At 38.1% G+C, this 18,428-nt stretch overlaps 1 protein-coding gene across 2 annotated transcripts in view; it reads left to right on the top strand.

The window, feature by feature from the left end:
- The first annotated feature begins 579 nt into the window (after positions 1-579).
- The window catches only part of LOC143348663 (tRNA dimethylallyltransferase), a 109,311-nt gene continuing 91,462 nt past the window's right edge, over positions 580-18,428 (top strand). Inside the window, exon 1 of one of the 2 annotated variants that reach the window (XM_076779228.1) lies at positions 580-739. In XM_076779228.1, the coding sequence (XP_076635343.1) occupies positions 599-739 (141 nt within the window). In that variant the 5' untranslated portion in view covers positions 580-598. Of the gene's footprint in view, positions 740-10,004; positions 10,088-18,428 lie in introns of those variants that run through there. The other variant, XM_076779229.1, reaches the window with a different exon arrangement.

Raw genomic sequence — 18,428 nt, forward strand, 5'->3', positions numbered from 1 at the left:
ATAATACTACGATGTATACTACGATGATTTTTCTGTGTTGGGAGGTGATAGATAGCGTCTTCGATTTGCAACAAATTATAATTTATTTGCAATCATCGATGACGCAATAAATTCTACTATTTCATATTTTCATATTTATTCAGATAGTTACAGCATGTAAGCAATAATTCGAAATAACGAGTCAAGCAGATAATTGCGTGAAAAATATATTTCTACATATCGTAGTAGAAGGCGAGAAATATAAATAAGTTATTACTACTATCTTTTAGTGTTTTCGATTTTACGTTATGTTACAGTTAAAATCAACGCGAGAATTAATCTAAACGTTCGTATTATTTTATTATCGGATATTTGAAAGTTTATTTTTTGTATTTTATTCGAATGTGTGATAACGAAATTGTATTATAGTGACATTCAACTGTTTACAATGTTTTTGTTCGCGTCTGTAATTTATTCTGAAAATGCAGCGCGTCGATATCCTCTGTGAAACTTACGGAGTCTCGTTTAAAATCAGCCGCCTTCGCGAGTCACGTGGTTAGTTGGTCGAGACAAGGAACACATGCTGGCTGCGGTGGCGCACGCGCAGTATCGAGTAACGATGAGTGATTGCGAAGAGGTCGATATGTCGCGTGTGCCAGTTTTAGCTATTTTGGGTTCCACTGGGTGCGGAAAATCACGTTTGGCCATCGAACTGGCACGCAGATATTCCGGGGAAATTATTTCTGCAGACAGTATGCAGGTAAGACAAAATACTGCTTTCCCTTGTGTCGTGACTGTGCCTTCTGCTTTGTAGGTTAGGTGCACGTTCAAAAGTTGTTTATTCCCGGTGGATATTTAAACCAATTCTCTTTAATGTTTCTCTTTAAAATTCCAGACTAGATATCTTACCTATCGTTTTAAGGAAAATCGTAGAGACTAGTTGAATACGACAATCATAGAGACTATTCGACAAGAGATTGTACAGGTTAAAATGTTTGCAGCACGCAGTTTTGTTCAGCTCGTCGTATTCAGTCGTGTTTACATTTTACTATTACAAGTCCAGAGTGGTTATTCGAATGCATTATGCCTTCAATGGCAAAACCATCGGCATTCTTAATGCGTGTATATTTATGCAAAGGTACAGTTACGAGCTGTCACGTGTGTTGCGTTCCGTTACAAGCAAATGTGTTTTTTCATTTTCTTGTGCATGCTTTTTACGCAGTTTTGATTTATGCAGTTCCGCCGTAACGTTCTAACCGCTGTAGAGATTATGAATTTGTAAATATAAACGTGGTATCTTTATCTGTCGTGTATCATCTCAGCACGTGTTCCCACGATACCGATTATGCAATTGCAATAATATTGAGATGTACTTATTTTGCGTTAAGTGGATGAGTAAACTTGTATCATATATTTATGTACATTCGAGATCATTGATTGCAACGTAAATATCTTTATCAGTAACGTTTGGTATAATAAAACGTCATTTATTCGTCGTGTAATCCTCGGATGATCGACTACGCTCAGTTAAGGTTAGGTTGTTTCTAGTCTACGCGGATGTTTGTAACACGTGACTTATGCGTGACATACGATCTCCCGTTTTTTACCAGAAATACTTCTCGTGTCATTATTAATTTGTACGTAAACGAACAAATTAACATAATTTACAACTTGTCAGAGTAATATGTTATTCTAAATGGTAACAGTTATTCGGTTCCAAGTCTGAGATTTATTGCATCTCCTTAATGTCACCAGTGTTTATAAACTTTATGCACGTTGTATTCATGGATGTACATGTTCGTATCTCATATCTATATTACGTATACTCTGTAATAATGCGAAACAAAATTAGCTTAAATTTTTTAAAATATTCTGTGTCTAACTCTTCCCATTCTGGTCGAAGAAATTCTCAAAGTTGTATGGCACTGATTGGTGAACGATTTCTCACTCTTCTATCTAATCTGTGATAAATTAGGCTATTACAACGGCTATTCTATAACTCCAAAACTGTAGTTTCTTTTGTTTCATAAATTCTTAGTACAATTTTGGCAGAGTGGCTCGTACCATTATCTCACTGATGGACAAAGTGGTAACCAATAACATTTAAGCCAGTATTGTTTCTTCCTGATGAATTTTCGAATATCCCTCTTCGTTTAGTTTACGGTTTTACGCAGTATTGCAATTTTATTTTCGTCGACAGAGATGTCTACGCATCGGAGATAACGATTAAGTGTCTACGAAAGCCATTTGACACTCGGAGAGATAGACGGAACGGAAACAAACGGGGCCAACGTATCGGTCGGTGATAGTTTTCCTGTAAACATCGAGGGTCGGTCTATTTTTACCAGTTTACCAGGTTTATTGTCACTAAAGCAACCGCAGACCATTATACTGTTACCGCCATGTTTAATAGTTGGCACTTTACACGACCTCGAAGACTGTTCTTCTTTTAAATGTCGCGCAGACTCCTATTGGATACTTCGACTCGACAGTTTTTATCAATTTTCGATCTATCGTGTTTAATCGTCAATTTAGGTTTTTAGCTACGCTGTTACCAAACGTATTTTAATAGTTGTAGGCGAAACAATCGCCCTCTTTTATTAGCTTCTTTAGAATGGTAGATTTTGGCGTGGCTACATTTGGAGAGCTCCGAGTTAATCGCTCTAATTGTCTTGCTCTTCCACTTGTATAAAGCAACTACGAGGGTCGTTTAATTACAGGGCTGTGACATAAAGGCGGCTGAAATTTCGTCGGAAATGACGTGTTCGTAATTATTTTCCTACAGCTTTGGTCGTTGATCTTGATACTCGTTGGCGTTTGTACCGCGTGTTTCGACGAACAGAAATTTCTGTCAAGTTCCCAACGATACACTTTTATTTAAAATTTGCTCGAATCGCGATTGAATTAGCGTAGCGCTTAGTACCGTGGCAGAGGTCGGTTACCTTTCGGGCGACGAGCCAAAAATTCCGCATTAAAAAGAAAAGGAAGGAAAAAATGATGAGCTGTACATTTACATAATGCTATATATACTTTCACGTATTATTATATAACATAAAGTTCTACATCTGTGCATACGGTTGATTGCAAATGTATCTGTTCATCGTAAGCGTTGAGTAAAGTTTGTGGATTGGTACAAATTGGAAAGTATACGTTAATTCGAAACTTGCGTTAAACTAATATTTATTAGCTTACTTTACATCGAAGGATGGAGTCAGATTTTTAATTTGTCGAGGCTCTTTCTAGGACCAGGAATAATTTATAAAATATGTCGTTCATAGTTTTTACAAGGAATATCGATTTAAAATCCATTTGAATCGCGATTGAGTTTGTTTAGTGTTCAGTTATTGTAACAGGGGTTGGCAACCTTTCGGGCAAAGAGCCAAAATTTCGCGTTAAAAAAAAAATAAACGTGATATATATTCCTATCGTTATAAGTGCATACGTTCAAAACGTAAAACCGAGAAAGTATTATTTAAGAAAAAAATCGGTTGAGCGTAGAATTCGAGAGGAAACTTGCCATGAATGAAATTGGATTGCGATTCGGCATTCTTAAGAACTCTTCAAACGTAGGTATATCAGTTCCAGTGAATTCCTTAAACAGTTCTCGGGAGCCCCTTTGTAATAAGAATTCATTCGAGAGATAAATTAAGTTACGTAAAGTGCTTGACCAATTGGCGCATTACTTTACATATGTACATCTTCCGCATTAATGGACGGCACGACTTATCTCGTGCTTTATTAATATATTCGAGTGAGTTTTATTATCTCGTAGTGTGGAAGCAAATTGTATAAATGCAAAGTAGTAAAGCACGCATGATACTCGTTCTAAAGTAAGTGGATTGAATTAAACTCTGTCCTCTTGGAGTGTGTGCTGGATAAAGGGTCGTGGGATTTCCGGTTCCTTTTTGGTCTTTGAATTAGTAATACAGCCGATATTCTCTCCGTCGAGTATTCGAAGAAATCGTAGCTTGTTTTCAAATAATTTTTTTTATATTTTGTTTCAGGAGTTCCGTGTGTTCAATTCAGTTATTTTGATACAACTAAAATGACAACTGATAAAAATATACTTCATCATTATTTACAATCCTAAATTAGTCATCGTATGGTATATTTTGAAACACTCTGTAACGATCAGCCCAGCATGTTCGTTCCACGGTTTCCTTGCCTTCCTTTCGTATATTTCACATATACAACATGTTTCTCTTCTGTTTCCTTGCACTTTACGGTTAGAGCATACTGCACGATCTTTACGTTCCTCTCGTGAATATGGAATAATCATATTCAATCTTCCATCTACATGATCTTTACTTGAACTAACAACAGGGTATAAATAGAAACCGATTTAATCCTGCCTTAATCATAGTATACTACAAATACTGGTGAAGTAATTATCAAATGTTTTTCTGTATAAATTATATAAAAATTCAAGGATTTTCATTCATTGCATTCGTAATAAAATTCATTCAAGTATCTTAAGTGTATTTATCTTTTAAATAAAGTCAGTCGTATATTGATTGAATCCTAATAGATTGCAAGATTACTTATGTAAACAATTAATACAATATACGTTTTACTAACTCTTTAATAGATTTTCTCAGATACAATAGTCAAAATTTTCACTTTTACCAAATAATAAATTTGAAGGCATATATGTCATTGTTTTACAGCGATTTCATGCATATTTACGCGTTGAGCATATTTTTAACTGGTCAGAGGCAAATTATGTTTTTAAATATATGCCTGCACGTGATTTCGCCCTCGATGTATGAATCACGTGTTCCGCATTGGTCGCAACGACGTTTTCTCTTACAGTTATTTCGAAACGTGTCTTCGAACGATTTCTAACGTTTTCATTCATTATATATAACTTCGCTTAATTATTCTGACTTTAACAACGATCTCTTTTCTCGCTTTGACCACCCCCGCAACGTTTTACTCGTTGTAATAAATCACGTTTTCGTCGGTCGCCTCTTCGTTAAGTCGCGACGACTTGTAACTCTTTCGTATATTTTTACCCGTTTCTTCGTCCATATAGTACTAATCACTTTCAGCTTTTATAATCATAGTTTTGGTTGTACCTATTATCGTCCGACAGTCATGAATGAAACTTTTTCATCGATTACAGAAGTCTTTCTCGATTTTCATCGAAAAGTTGCATCGATTACAGAAGTCATTAACAAGTATGGAATTGTTTAGTAAAGATTTTACGTAACCTTTATAAATCATGTAGGATTTTAATTTTTAGCGTAAAGAAGGAAGCTATTGTCGCAGAGGAACTCGATTCTTGGCAAGACGATTGCGAAACTACAACCATAAACACGAGGCTACGGTCTCACTCGAAGGAACAGTAGAGTCGTAGAATATTAATATATCCGTGGACGATTACAATCTCTATTGTCAAATATCTCGTAAACTGTTGGTCATTTACACTTACGTCCCAGCACGGGTCAAGTATTTTTCAGTTCTTGATTATCGATCGTTCGTGCACATACCATAATTTCGGAATTTATTTAAAGTACGAGATAATCGTTTTGTTTATTGTATTCGGTACCTTATCGAAGTTTAATCATTTTGAGCACTTTTTTATTTCCCATGTAAACGTGATTTTTATTATTCAAGTTCATTTGGAAGTTGATATATCGTAAGGTTTTGTAAGAACTTTACTCGTGTACTCTACATTATTGAAATCGTGACGAATAAAATTATATAGATATTTGCTCTGTCATCTTGCGTAGAAAAATAAATATGATACAGTTCTTCGTTATCGTTAATAGAACGAATTGTGCTCATAAATATATAATTTGTTATTTAACTATTTCTATCTAACGAGCATTTGGATTTAATAGACACTCTCCAACCAATTAGTCCGTCGTCATTAGTTTGGAGAGATTGTTCAAACGCTTAATAGTAGCACATCTAAGGCAGGAATTGTTAGCTAAGCCTTACTGAACCACTATTTTTGCGTAAATTTAAGTCTGCCGTGAGTTTGAGGCCCGACTGATCTGGGATAATGCCAGGTCACGTGCTCTTAATATTCGTAAGTTAATCCATTTGCATCATTGACGCAAATAAGTATACTTAATAAAAAGTTATTAACAAAATTATCGTTAAAAATGATTAATAAAATTTGTCTACCTACTCGAATTTTTTCCTCGAAAGTGCGTAGGATTTCGAGGGTATGTCCATTCACAAAAAATGATAGTAATTGGCCCTTTTTTACACCGAAAATTTTTCCGGTCTGTATGGAACTTTAAACGTTAATAACTTTTTAACGAAGCCTCAATCAACAAATTGCTAGTCTTGATTTTCGTCTTATTTTGGCCTCTAGAATCTCCCATTAAGATTTTTCCCAGAGGTACCCGAACACTCTGTATATTAAAATCAACACAGTTTTAGATTCACGATGCATACGTAAAAGAAATCAATCCTTTTTCTGCGGCCATTTCTTGCACGAACTTGATAAAAATGAAATAGTACACGTTTGAAAACTAATTTCTATTTAAATCGTACGCCCAAGGGGTTAACGAGGAAGAGCGACCAAGGTTCGAAAATAATTCGTGTCGAATATTTAGCAAGGTGTCTCGGTGGAAATAGCGTCGAAGGGGTATTCCCCTGTCCGTTGTTTCGTGTTCCCCGTTGGGCTCGGTGAACGAAGTGCTCTCTGATTTCGGCGCAGGTCGTCAGTGTTAATAATAACGAGATCCTCTCTCGTTGGGTTACCACGGCGCATGTGTTGGAGTCCACGCGCGTTTTCGGTTGCGTGCATAAACTACACGCCTTCTGGTGACTGCGTGTCGAGGGAACCCGGACAAAGTCAGACACGTGTCTGCCCACACGCGCGCCGAAAAAAGATATCTGCAAATTTCCTCGGGTTCGCGCGGCGCCGCCCCCAAGATTCTTCCTACACAGAATCGAATCCCAGAAGAAGAAGAAGGGATCTTTCATCGTGAAATTATGGAGGACGCACCGCGTCGCGGACGGGCTTGTTCTACTCGGAGGTGATAAAATCCTCCGGGGAGACATAGTCCGCTGTCAGTCACCGTTAACAGAGTAATTCTCGACCTCCGAGAGAGGCTCTGGCGGAGCAGGGACCTTCTGGTTTGGCGGTCTCAGGGACGGAATCGATGAAACGTTACTCGACAGGATCGACGAAAAGTCGATGAACTGGATATACGGGTTGTCGGGCCGTGGTATGTCTCGAGCACTTGGCCCATTGAATCTTAACATCGTCGTTAGACTTCGATGGAATTCGAACGAGCGTTTGCGGCTTAGAGTTCGCGGAACACATGGAATCGCAAATGGATGGATACCTTGCTCGGGAATATTCCGTTTGATTCTTTGCTAACTATCGCGTTCGTTCGTTTCTAACGTCGATCCGTTACGGTGAAAATTTCTTTCGCGTATTGTACGCAAAACCAATCATCCCTACTTTCTAGTTTTTGCCCTTTCTTCCTTATAAATCTTTTCTGCACAATTTTTCACGCATAAGTACACGCACGGCGCACACGGACTCCGCACTTCAAACACATTGATATTGATTGAAAAATGTCCAGAACAAGTCGAAACAAAAATGATGCCTAAATTAAACCGGTCCAATTTGAGCAACCGAGTGCGGTTCAATTTAAGCAACTCGATCGTCACGGAGTTTTTGCCCCGTACACTGCGGGTCAAAAGTTTGGAATCGCTCCGCGAACAAGCGACGATTTTCTTGGAATAACTGTACATTACGATAAACAGTTACTATAATAATTTTTAAACCAGTTACTCGTCGAAAAATGCGTCCTCAGTTTCAATAGATAACTATTTTGTATTTTTGTTTGAAAACAGCGAATATTCCACGCTTCTCAATAGATGATTTCGAGATGTTGAACATAGCAGAACGATCCGCTTCTTCCCATAATAGTTTCAAAGGGTTCAATTCGACGATTGAGTAGGTCACACCGTACCGCTGAACAAACGTTACTTTGTACAATTTGGAAGCGTGTGTTTCGGGTTATTGTCCGGCTGCAATGTAAAATTATTTCCTATTAAATACAATCCCGATGGTATAGGATGTCTTTTCAATATCGTTCTATAGTCCTCTTTCTTCATTGTGCGGTCTGTTTGGACTAGATCGTTCACTCCCGCTCGTGAAAAGGATCCCACACCATAACTGGAGCCTCCATCGTGCTTGATTATGGGCGCTAGACACTTTAATAACATCTTTTCTTCGAGAGATTAAATAAGAGTATGGGATCTTGACCCGAATACTTGGAATTTCGATCGTTCGAAACAACTTTCTTCCATTCGTCAAAAGCCTATTTCTGGCGAATTTTGCTAACAGTTTTCTCTCCGCTAACTCTCGTTCGTAACGAGTGAATTAGAAATTTTCTAATATCATTAATCAGCGTTTTATTTCGAATTTACTAATAATAGTTGGAACAATTTTCCTAGTTTTCCTAGCGAGCTCTACCACTTAAGTTCCAGCAGAACCCTGCATAGTTTGGACGAGTGTCTCATTGGTGCACTAATTCCATTCTTTGTTAGTCGAACAGAAGGTAGAGGATAATTTGGGACTCGTTAGACCCGTGGGATAGATCGAACCAGCGTGCTGTGAGTCACGAGCAATGCGGGTTAGAATCAATCTATTCGATGTACGATCGAAGAAAGTGAACGTATCCGTGTAACCCTCCTATCAGACGCATGGCAGAACTTTTGCTCTCGTTTAAGCAAACGAGCACGAAAGCCACCGAATGGTTTACAATTTCTGTAACTGCGTAAATAAACGGTTATCTAATTGTCAGTGGTTACAGTATTCGGTTGAAAGTATAATGATACACCCTGTTACGCGTTGCCAGTCGTTGGTTTTCTAACGGGTATGTTTGACAGTCACGAGTTTAATTGGACGTCTCGTTTCCGACAAGGAAATTTTGTTTAACTTTTTTTGGGAACAGATTTTTCTGTCCCTGCGTGTGTTCAATATTATTAAAATATAAATGTAAAACTTGCTATCGCGCGTAAGGTATTATTAATTCTTTAATGTACCGTTGCAACGAGTATTGCTGACAATTATTCTCGCGATTCTAATTTCTGTACCGTTCATTTTTTAAACTTTGTTCAATATTTGCACTTTGAGGTAATAGTATACTAATTTAAGCAGTGGTGCATAAATATTTTATTTACATTGCAAATATTCGGATTGAATGATTCGAGATAGCGTAGCTTCTATCAGTGATGACTCAAGTGAAAACGTAGTGAAAATATTTTTCTTTTATCGTCGAGTACCGAAGTAAATAAGAAATCAATCCGAACGTACGGTTGGACGCGTTGAAAGTTTTTGTTTATTGAGATCAGAGAATAAAATTCTACTCAGCGACGATCAGAGGTTTTGTGAAAATTTAGCATACGATAGCCACGAAGAACTCAACACCTCGGAAATCATTTTATGATTAGCACTTTCGGCACGGGCGTCGACCCTATGGTCGAATGTCTACATTTGAATTCCAACCAGATATGTATTTTTTTTTTCCTCACTGAATTTTGTTTCGTCTAAGTCACCGACTTCCGTTGTCGACTATCAATTATCATACGAATGAGTAATTTTGAAAACCGACGCGTTCGTCGAGATTGTTCGAGCCAAGATTGAAATTTATACTCTCAGAAAAATGAATAATAAATTAATTTAAGAACGCGATGCGTTCAATTTAGAATTTTTCTTGGACATAGAATTAGGAAAGAAAAATCGCATTCGCGACCAGTTAGCCGGGATTACGTAAGTGTTAATAATAAACGCGTCCATGTTGATCGAACAACGTGGTTTTTCAGCATTTTCAATCATCCATCGGACGGAGAGAAATCTCGTCCGCTGTTGGCAGATGTAATCTTTGCTCCAAAAATGTCAACTGTCCACCTGTCAACCGTGCGGACAAGCGTTTCGGGGCACGGTATGGTACCGTTTTTGTTGATAATTTATCACGACGGTAACCCGTGGAAGGCAACGTACCGCGGTCCTTGAATTCAAAATAGTTTTCGTTGTTTCAGCCAGAAAAACCACTGCGTGCCGCGCATGAAAAACTGCCGACGTTGATCGTGAGAATGGCGCCTTGTATCGCGGGGGCCGAAATTTCTCGTATGTACAACAAACGTATCAAATTGTTTAACTTTAATTCGAGGATATCTCTCCAGTATAGATAGCCAGAGCTCAAATTGTCGAACTATCCAACGTTGTAACGTGTCGAGAAACTAAATCAAACGTTTAAAAGTAATTTCCAAATCGATCGATGATTTCGTATAACATTCTGTGAATTCGAGAATACCGAAAATAGAAAATAGAAAATAGAAAATGATGTTCGTGGTCGCGAGAAACGTGTTCGTGTATGGGTTTCGTGACCGAGATCGATTAATTACGATCGTTACGGAAGTCTATCTCCTTCGACTTGAAATTGATCAAAAAATGATTCACGCGTAAATGAAGATCCTGTGCTTAGTACACGATGTGGTTCAGTAATCGGTGCTACGGTCTGTTACGAACGATATGAAAAGTGCGTTAAAAATGGTGAATTACAGCTGGTCACGTACGTACAAGCCACTTGACCAACCGGTTTTAAATCCACGGGGCGATGACGCGAAATTTACGAGGCTCCTTTGTCAACGTGGCTCTTGAGGAGACTCGCGACCGATGTTTTACGAGATTGTTATGGTACCTTCGTTGTTGTTCCACAAAAATTACATTTTTTTTCTCTTCTCGCGTGGCTATCGGTAAACAGATATTTAAACGTTCGCTTTTCAAACGAGTTCGAAAGTACTTTCGGACGAATCCAACTTGTAAATGTATAGAATCGTGTATAACGTAAACAAATCTTCGACCAATGGCTGTTAACGCTCAGCGGAGTCGTGCAAAATTTTATTCGAACAACAGACGATCGATAAAACCAACGTGCAACGCTTCGTTTTATAATGGAAACTTTTATTTTTATTTAACGAGTAATGAATTCAGAAATCTTTATTTTGATAAGAACTTGGCTCGTTTCTGGCGTACAACATTGTGGACAGAAATTTTCTTTTTTTCGAGGGTTGCGTCTTCCAAATAGTTTGAAAACTCCCTTGCCAAAGCATTGTCGTGCATTTATACGACACGATTTTATCGCTCGTGAAAACAAGGCTTTAAATAAGAAACGTGGAAGTAGCGTTGCGTTAAATTTAATCTGGGAATAGTCCTGTTACCTCGAAATGACCCGTAGCTTCTCGATTGAAGGGTTGGGAAGTAGATGACGCAGCGCATAACTTTGTGGCTGGTGGCTCCCTTCTAATTTTCAACCCTGCAGTTTTCTCTGCGAATCGATGGTAGTTTCCTTCCCCCTTCGGAACCTTCTTCCTTTATTTTATCCTTCCGTTCCTTTTGATGTCGGTCGAAATGGTTTTGGATAAATGTTCTTTGCCTTTTATTCAATCTCGTATTCGTAGAATGTCGTAAAACCTGTCGTATTCCACGTACTTAAAAATAATAGTAATACTGATAACGTCTTTGTTTCGACACGATAGAAATGCACAGAGTAGTGTCAAAGAATGTGTTTATTAATAATGTTTCCGTGGCTTTATATAATTTTATTTATTACTTGCTCGAGGCAGGAAATGTTTAAATACAAAAAATATTTCAAAACTTATATAATGGCTCGGCTACTTACTCTTATTAATACTACAAAGGATATCTGTGTTATTATCGACCGTGTATAGAACGAAAAAGTTTCTCAATTTGATATCCAACAAATCTTGTCGTGAATGCTTTTGCTACAAAAGTAAGCGTAAGCGAGATATCGTGTATTTTATAGACGGCGTCCCCCGACAATTCTCCCACCCGGTAGGAATTTTGCGATGCTACATAGCTGATATTTTAAGTTGGCCTATTTTAGGGATACCTTCTAAATTTCATGGCGATTCAGCTGTGTTTTCGCGACGCGATAGCAAACGGCCAGGCACAACTGACAAGAGGAGTGCAAGACCTTTGGGTCAGCAATTTTTTTGAAACTTTGAACATTGATAGAGTCGTTTCGTTTACGAAAATGTAACATTACGTATCAGATACTGTACATTTTTCGAAATGTTGAACGATTATAAATTGACGATAACGAGCTCAACTTCGCCGTGGATCGAGGTTCAAATTCCAGGTCAATGTAAAGATTTCAGTCTGTTTCTTTTTTTTACTTGTTTGTATCAATTCCATTTCTTATGCAACAATTTATTGTAAATCTAGAGTAACGTGTAATCTTAATTTATGGCTTTACAGCCAGAGCCCCTCGCTTGATGTCAATGGCTGCTACATACCGCGAATAGACATATATAAAAATTATCTACAATGTATTTTTGTATACAAAATCAAATTAATACGAACAGATAGATGGAAGAAAAGAAATAAAATATAATCTTTGTACGACCCAAGATTTGAACCTCGATCCATTCCATTGAGTTAGTTTCCATTAACTTATAATAACACTTATTGAATTGTCCTTTGTAAATAAAATGACGGCCAATGTACAGAGTTTCAATAAAATTTTATTCATAATTGGTATTTCCTCCCGTTGAGCAATTAACTTTAAAGGAGCAAAAACGAGGTTCGAAATCACATATTTATGAGATACAACTTATAGTCTGTAAACTTTGTGTTCTTAAACATTTACTGCGCCATCGGAAATATCAATTAATTCTATCGCATTAAAATTGCTTAAACTGGTTCGAGTCTTATTATTCGTGGTACATAATGTACAATAAGTGAATGAAGTATCGTGCATCTTTTATTGCACGAATATGTTTTCATTTTGTACGGTTTAATGAATTTTGAAATCTTCGTTTCGTAGATATTAATCACGATATTTCGGGAGACTCCACTTCCAAGATACCAATAGATCTTTTATCATGTTTCTGTACGTAAGAAAGTTTATTTTTCCAAACCCATAGCCATATAGCAAGGTACTATAATTTACTACCGACAACCATAAGTCATTATGTTTGGTTAATACTTTACGGTCGTATCTCACGAAGTAATAATTCAAATTTATTCTCATTTTTATCTTATTTAGACGACTAGAACCTCCCGTCTCGAAAATGCAAATCTATTTAGAATTTGCCGACCGTTGAATTGTTAAAAGAAACGTGCAAAAAACAATTTGTTGCAATATTTAAAAGAACATATAAAAATACATTTTTGTAGACGCGAGAATATTTTATGGCCGTATAACAACAGTCGATATGTGCATAATGAATATTGGAATTATGTTTATAGTATAAAGTATCAGATATTTTATTTCGTAAATTATCTGAAATAGAATATCGGGTCCATGATTTCACATTAATCAAAAATTTCACATTAATCGAACGTTTCGATGGCAAAGCTTAATCTTTTCTTTAGTAATCTTTCCATTAATAAGCTTGGCTGGTGATTAAGATGAATAATAGCAAATGCGTCACATGTTCCTTGATTCGAGACCTTAAGAGGAGTTAATTATACCTTTATGATTAATGCTGTGGTTTCGCTGTAGGATTCGTATAAACCGCAGGCTTGTCATGGTTAAGCAAGGATGTTATATAATTCGGTAACCATTATGTCTTCTTATAATCTTACAATTATTCATATGCATCGGAAGAGCAACATTTTTTTTCACAGAATATCAATTATACATTGTGATTCTTCTGCGGCATTGTTGTCTTAATAGCTTTGCTATTGAATTGCTATTTTAGAAAGAGTTATACTTGTAAGAATTCTATGTCGGTTGATAAATAAGAAAAATTGATAAAAAGTAGTAATTATTAAATTTATATCCAGAATTTTACTCCACGATAAAATATTCTATACGATCTGCATTTTTAATTATATTCTTATCACCGACACCTAGAATTTCAATATATAAAAATCGTCTCGCGTAAAGTGCAGGTGTTACGATAGTAATTTGGAAAAATATATCATGACGGTAAATCGAAAGTCCTGTAAAGGCACCAAGAAACGGTAATTCGTTGGAAAAATTGTTTCGATGGCGTTTCGTGCTCTCAAATAGTCAGCCAAGGTCCGATGAAAGTTTTTCTGGACCGTCTACGTGGGCGTGCATGGTTTCGCAGTGTAATAACGGAAATACTCGGCCGTTTCCTGGGTTACTGACCTTAAAACACCACTAGCCTCTTTGCCTTCGCATTTTCAAATTCGTGACCAACGCGACCCGATAGAAATTTGATAGCGTTCGCAATAATGTTGGCCACTTAATCGGCATTACCTTGACCTTTTCGAGTTCCGCGTCGTTATTGCTTCGCGGGAATGTGGTTCCAGGAAAATCGCGAGATCTTTCATTCCTCGGCGTGTATATGCCACAGGTACCTTCCGAATCGGAAAATTATCCTTAAGCACCTGCTATCAACTACTCGTCGATCTTTTCTTTCGTGCAAAGAAAGTATAAAGATCTTTTTGCAAGGGCATGTTAGATTTCTGGGAACTCTAAATCGAAACTAAAATATTAATTTCTTTTTTTTTTATGCAAGAAATACATACATAGTTGCTTGTAGAGACATATAAAAATATGTTTATATATATATATTAGTGAACCGTCTGTAAGTTCGCGTTGCAACATTGTCGCGATGTCTTTATCTTATCTATAGTAGTCAGGAGTACTTGGGCGTAAATAAAAGCGGAAATTGCGCCGAACGATCGTTTTAATTGGATAGATCGTCGGATATTTAAAATTTTTTTAGACCTTGTGCGTCTCTACGAAGCTGTAAGTTCTTTTTTCTTTAATCTCGACAACATCGCGGCTCGTCGACGTTTATTAGAACGTATCGATCAGTCTACGGACAGTTAAGGTCACTTTGATCTGATTATTTAATTTTTTTACGGCGAATTGCGAGATGTAATGGGTTAGATAGCGCCGACTAGTACGGTAGATTGCGTTATCAGGCCGTATCTTCGTGGTCTTACATGTATATCCTTAGGGATACTACACTATTGTTTAAATGCTTTGTTTATCGGAAGTGGGCATGTTTTTTCGATTGTACGTTCACCATACTATCAACTTAAGTGGCTATTAACGACAATTTGTGCTGAATACACAATATCGAGCAAGAACTCGTCGAGCAGAATATTTCAAAATCAATATTGTTTTACATATTTTATACCGTTCGCTGAAGTTTTCTTTTAGGCTTGACTTCGTGTGGTATTTATTAGAGTATCTTCGTATAAAAAATTCGTTTTCGAAATTGAGCTCGCGCGAGTCCAGTACAGAGTTGGGGAAATTATATTTTAAATTCGAAAATCGTCAGTGTTTCATTCGCAATAGGAAGCGTTCAGCCGTCGATCGAACTTTTTCGCTGAAATGCAAAGACAAGTGTGCACTGCTATCACACCTGTACAAGATGTCTCGCGCGTTGTCTCGTTTTTTATTTATACTTCCGGTGATGCAACCGGCGTTGCCGATACACGCTACGTTTTCCGACTTTCGTTCTCGTTTACGTGCATATAATCGCGAGGGTCGATCGAGACAACCAAAATATGTTCCGAGATAAGAATTACCATTTTTCATTTCGTAAATTTCAGCACCATTGCACGTCACTCCGTTACTTTGGATTTAAGTTTCCTCTTTCGTGCGCCGGAGGGTCGCGTTGCTGTTTAAAAAAATGGAGCTTTCGCGAGTGGAAATTCGTCGATCGTTACGCTACGAGATTTTTAAAAGGCGCGGAGGTTGAAAACTCCGCCATGAATATTAACGATGCTAATGGACTTAACACCGTTAGCAGGCGTCCAGTATTTGAATGGTACTCGAGATTCAGGCGTGGCATCGTCCACCGATTAAGAGAGTCAACGTCATCCAAAATTCGACTTATTTGGCCTAGCGAGACCAGCCAACACGTGAACCGATATGAGAAGTATTGAAACCTCCATGGTTCTCCTTAAATACGAAGGAAAAGTTTTAAAAAGATTTGTCTATCGAAGAAAACTGGACGAAGATGTTTTGAAGTTCATTACATAATATTCGACGACAGTCTTTGTCTTTGAAGACAGTTTGAAGCGACGCGGAACGTTTCTGGCGAACCTTGGTCTTTAAAGGGCACGTTATCGTTAATTGAACTTATCTCGATTAGACAAAAATCGTTTTGCTCGCGGTCTGTCAGGCAGATAAACGCAGAAACACGCCGGGTTACAGTGCAATTGGATATCGGTTCGCGTACGATAATGTCGCGCTTAATTAAATGCGGTAACCAGGTGCTAAACCAGAAACCAGATCCTCGGCGGCCGTCGAGCAGGCAAGAATGCCGCTTCGAGAATTCCACGCTTCCGTTGAAGTCTAGCGTCGTGGATTCGCGTCGATCGCACGTGAATGGGATTTAGAATGCCCCGTGATCCACGATCGTGTACGTATCCGATGACCTCTTCGGGGATTGGTTGCGCAATTGGCACATCAAGGTCGCGTTTCCAGTTCTACAAGGTTGGAACGTACGAACCTTTCGAATCACTCGATGATACTTCGTGATTCTTTCGATATGTAGGTGATTCCGCGTCTCGTTTTCTCGCCGCGGCGTAGTGAATGAAGACGGATACTCCGGCTAGTGGGAGAGACCAAAATGGCGGAACCTCTAGCTATACATTAGAAACTCGTTGTGACCGTAGAAATTTCTGAATTCATTTGAATAATTTTATTTCGAAGATTCTGTCGCCTCGTTTTCCATTCATATTTTCAGTCTCTTTCGATAAAGTGTTACAGATCTTTATAAATTCTATGCAAAGTCGTTACAGTTGCACTTAATAAACGTAGTAAATATTGTATTCTGATTTAAAAAATTCGAAACGGTAGAAAGAAGAGGAATTTAGTCTGTAGATTTTCTGCAACGAGACTTGCAATACAATTGAATTTTATGGGTGGTGACGAGCGATTGCAAAGTAGAATGACGCGTTTGTAGCACCGTTCGAGGAAACGGACTAATTGCGAATGACGCGTTAAAGACGAAGAAGAATTCAGGATGCTAATAACCTCGGACAATATTAGCCCGTGTGGGTAGCAGAGTTTTGAAGTAATTGACTCATTGGCTTCGCTATGCATGCTACTATGAGAGCACGTCAGTTTTCCTGGAACCTGCACGAATATTAATCATCGTCGTGCATTTTTTATGCCTCGAGAGTCGACGTGGAGACAACTATCGACCAAAGATATCTTCACATATTTTAATAATTTTTCGTGCCGGAGAACGTCGCGAAATATACGTAACGTAGACAGTTTCACGTTTCGAAAGCAGTCTGAGAAATGCCTCTTGTTAAGTCTCAGCCGGGATGACGAGTCCCAAAGGTGTAAGCGCAGTTCCGTCGACGCAAAATCTCACAGGGATAGTGTTAATTCGAACAAAATTACGAGATGAGCGCGAGTCGTTGCGGGACGGACGTATCGCGAAAGAAATCGTGAAACTGGTCCCATTAGGGTTTTCAATGTATATCGTAGATTCAGCGTGGACCGGCTTTTCTGTACGAACGTCTAAGATCCACTTAACATTTACGATAATTAGTAGGAATCCACGATGCTAATGGCCAGCCGTTCCTTTCGCGGTCCGTGCAAGTAGAGGAACGTGTATGTAGAACCAGTTGTTTACTTTCTGTCCCTTTTATTTATTTTTACGTTGTGTTCACACTACTACCTGGAAACAGCTCGCGAGCACGATGCTTTGTTCGCAACAATGATCTTAATCTAACGTGAGCTGTTTTCGTGCAGCAAGCTAATCGTTTGTCGCGGTTTAAACGAATCAGATTATAAAATCTCGAACGTGAATATCTTTTTTAAAAATTTCATTTATTTTCACCGTCGTCGAGTCGAATGTTTTCGATCAAGTGTAAATTAAAAATTGTATTTCCGTCGTTTCGGATCCTCGTCGAGAGATCACAGAATCGGCATACCCGAAGCATTAACATTCAAATTATTTTCATTATTACCCTTTACGCTGTTATCGTGGAATCCCGAGTAGACAGAAAAATGCTCGATAAACGGAATAAATTACACGGAAACGGATCCAAGCACGAGTTAATGGAACGTTAGGAAATCTTAATTCGACGTTATTACGTTATAAAAAATCTTTAATTAGGATCGGGGATTCGTCGATGGACGAAAATTTCTGGATATCTTCGCGTCGTTATGTTTCCACCTATGCTTTCGCTGCTTTCGTGGTTCCTCTCGATGCTCGAATCTCTTATCTTTTAGAAAGTATGAGATCCAAGCAACGAGGAGTCCTTGCTTGTTTCGCATAATGGTGGCTCGTAAGATACAAAGTTTATAGAACCGCAGAATTCGGGAACTTGGAAGTTTTGACACTTGGAGAATCCAATAATTTAGGGCCTCGAAACTTAGGTGTCTTAGAATCCCCAGGCTTTGACGCTTTGAAACTTTGAACAGCACCTTTGGCAACCCTCGCTCCTATAGCCATTACGTCGGCTTTGTAGTTTCTAAAATACTCTTTTT

Source organism: Colletes latitarsis, chromosome 11 (genome assembly GCF_051014445.1).
Source record: "Colletes latitarsis isolate SP2378_abdomen chromosome 11, iyColLati1, whole genome shotgun sequence".
In the NCBI taxonomy this organism is placed as follows: Eukaryota; Metazoa; Arthropoda; class Insecta; order Hymenoptera; family Colletidae; genus Colletes; species Colletes latitarsis.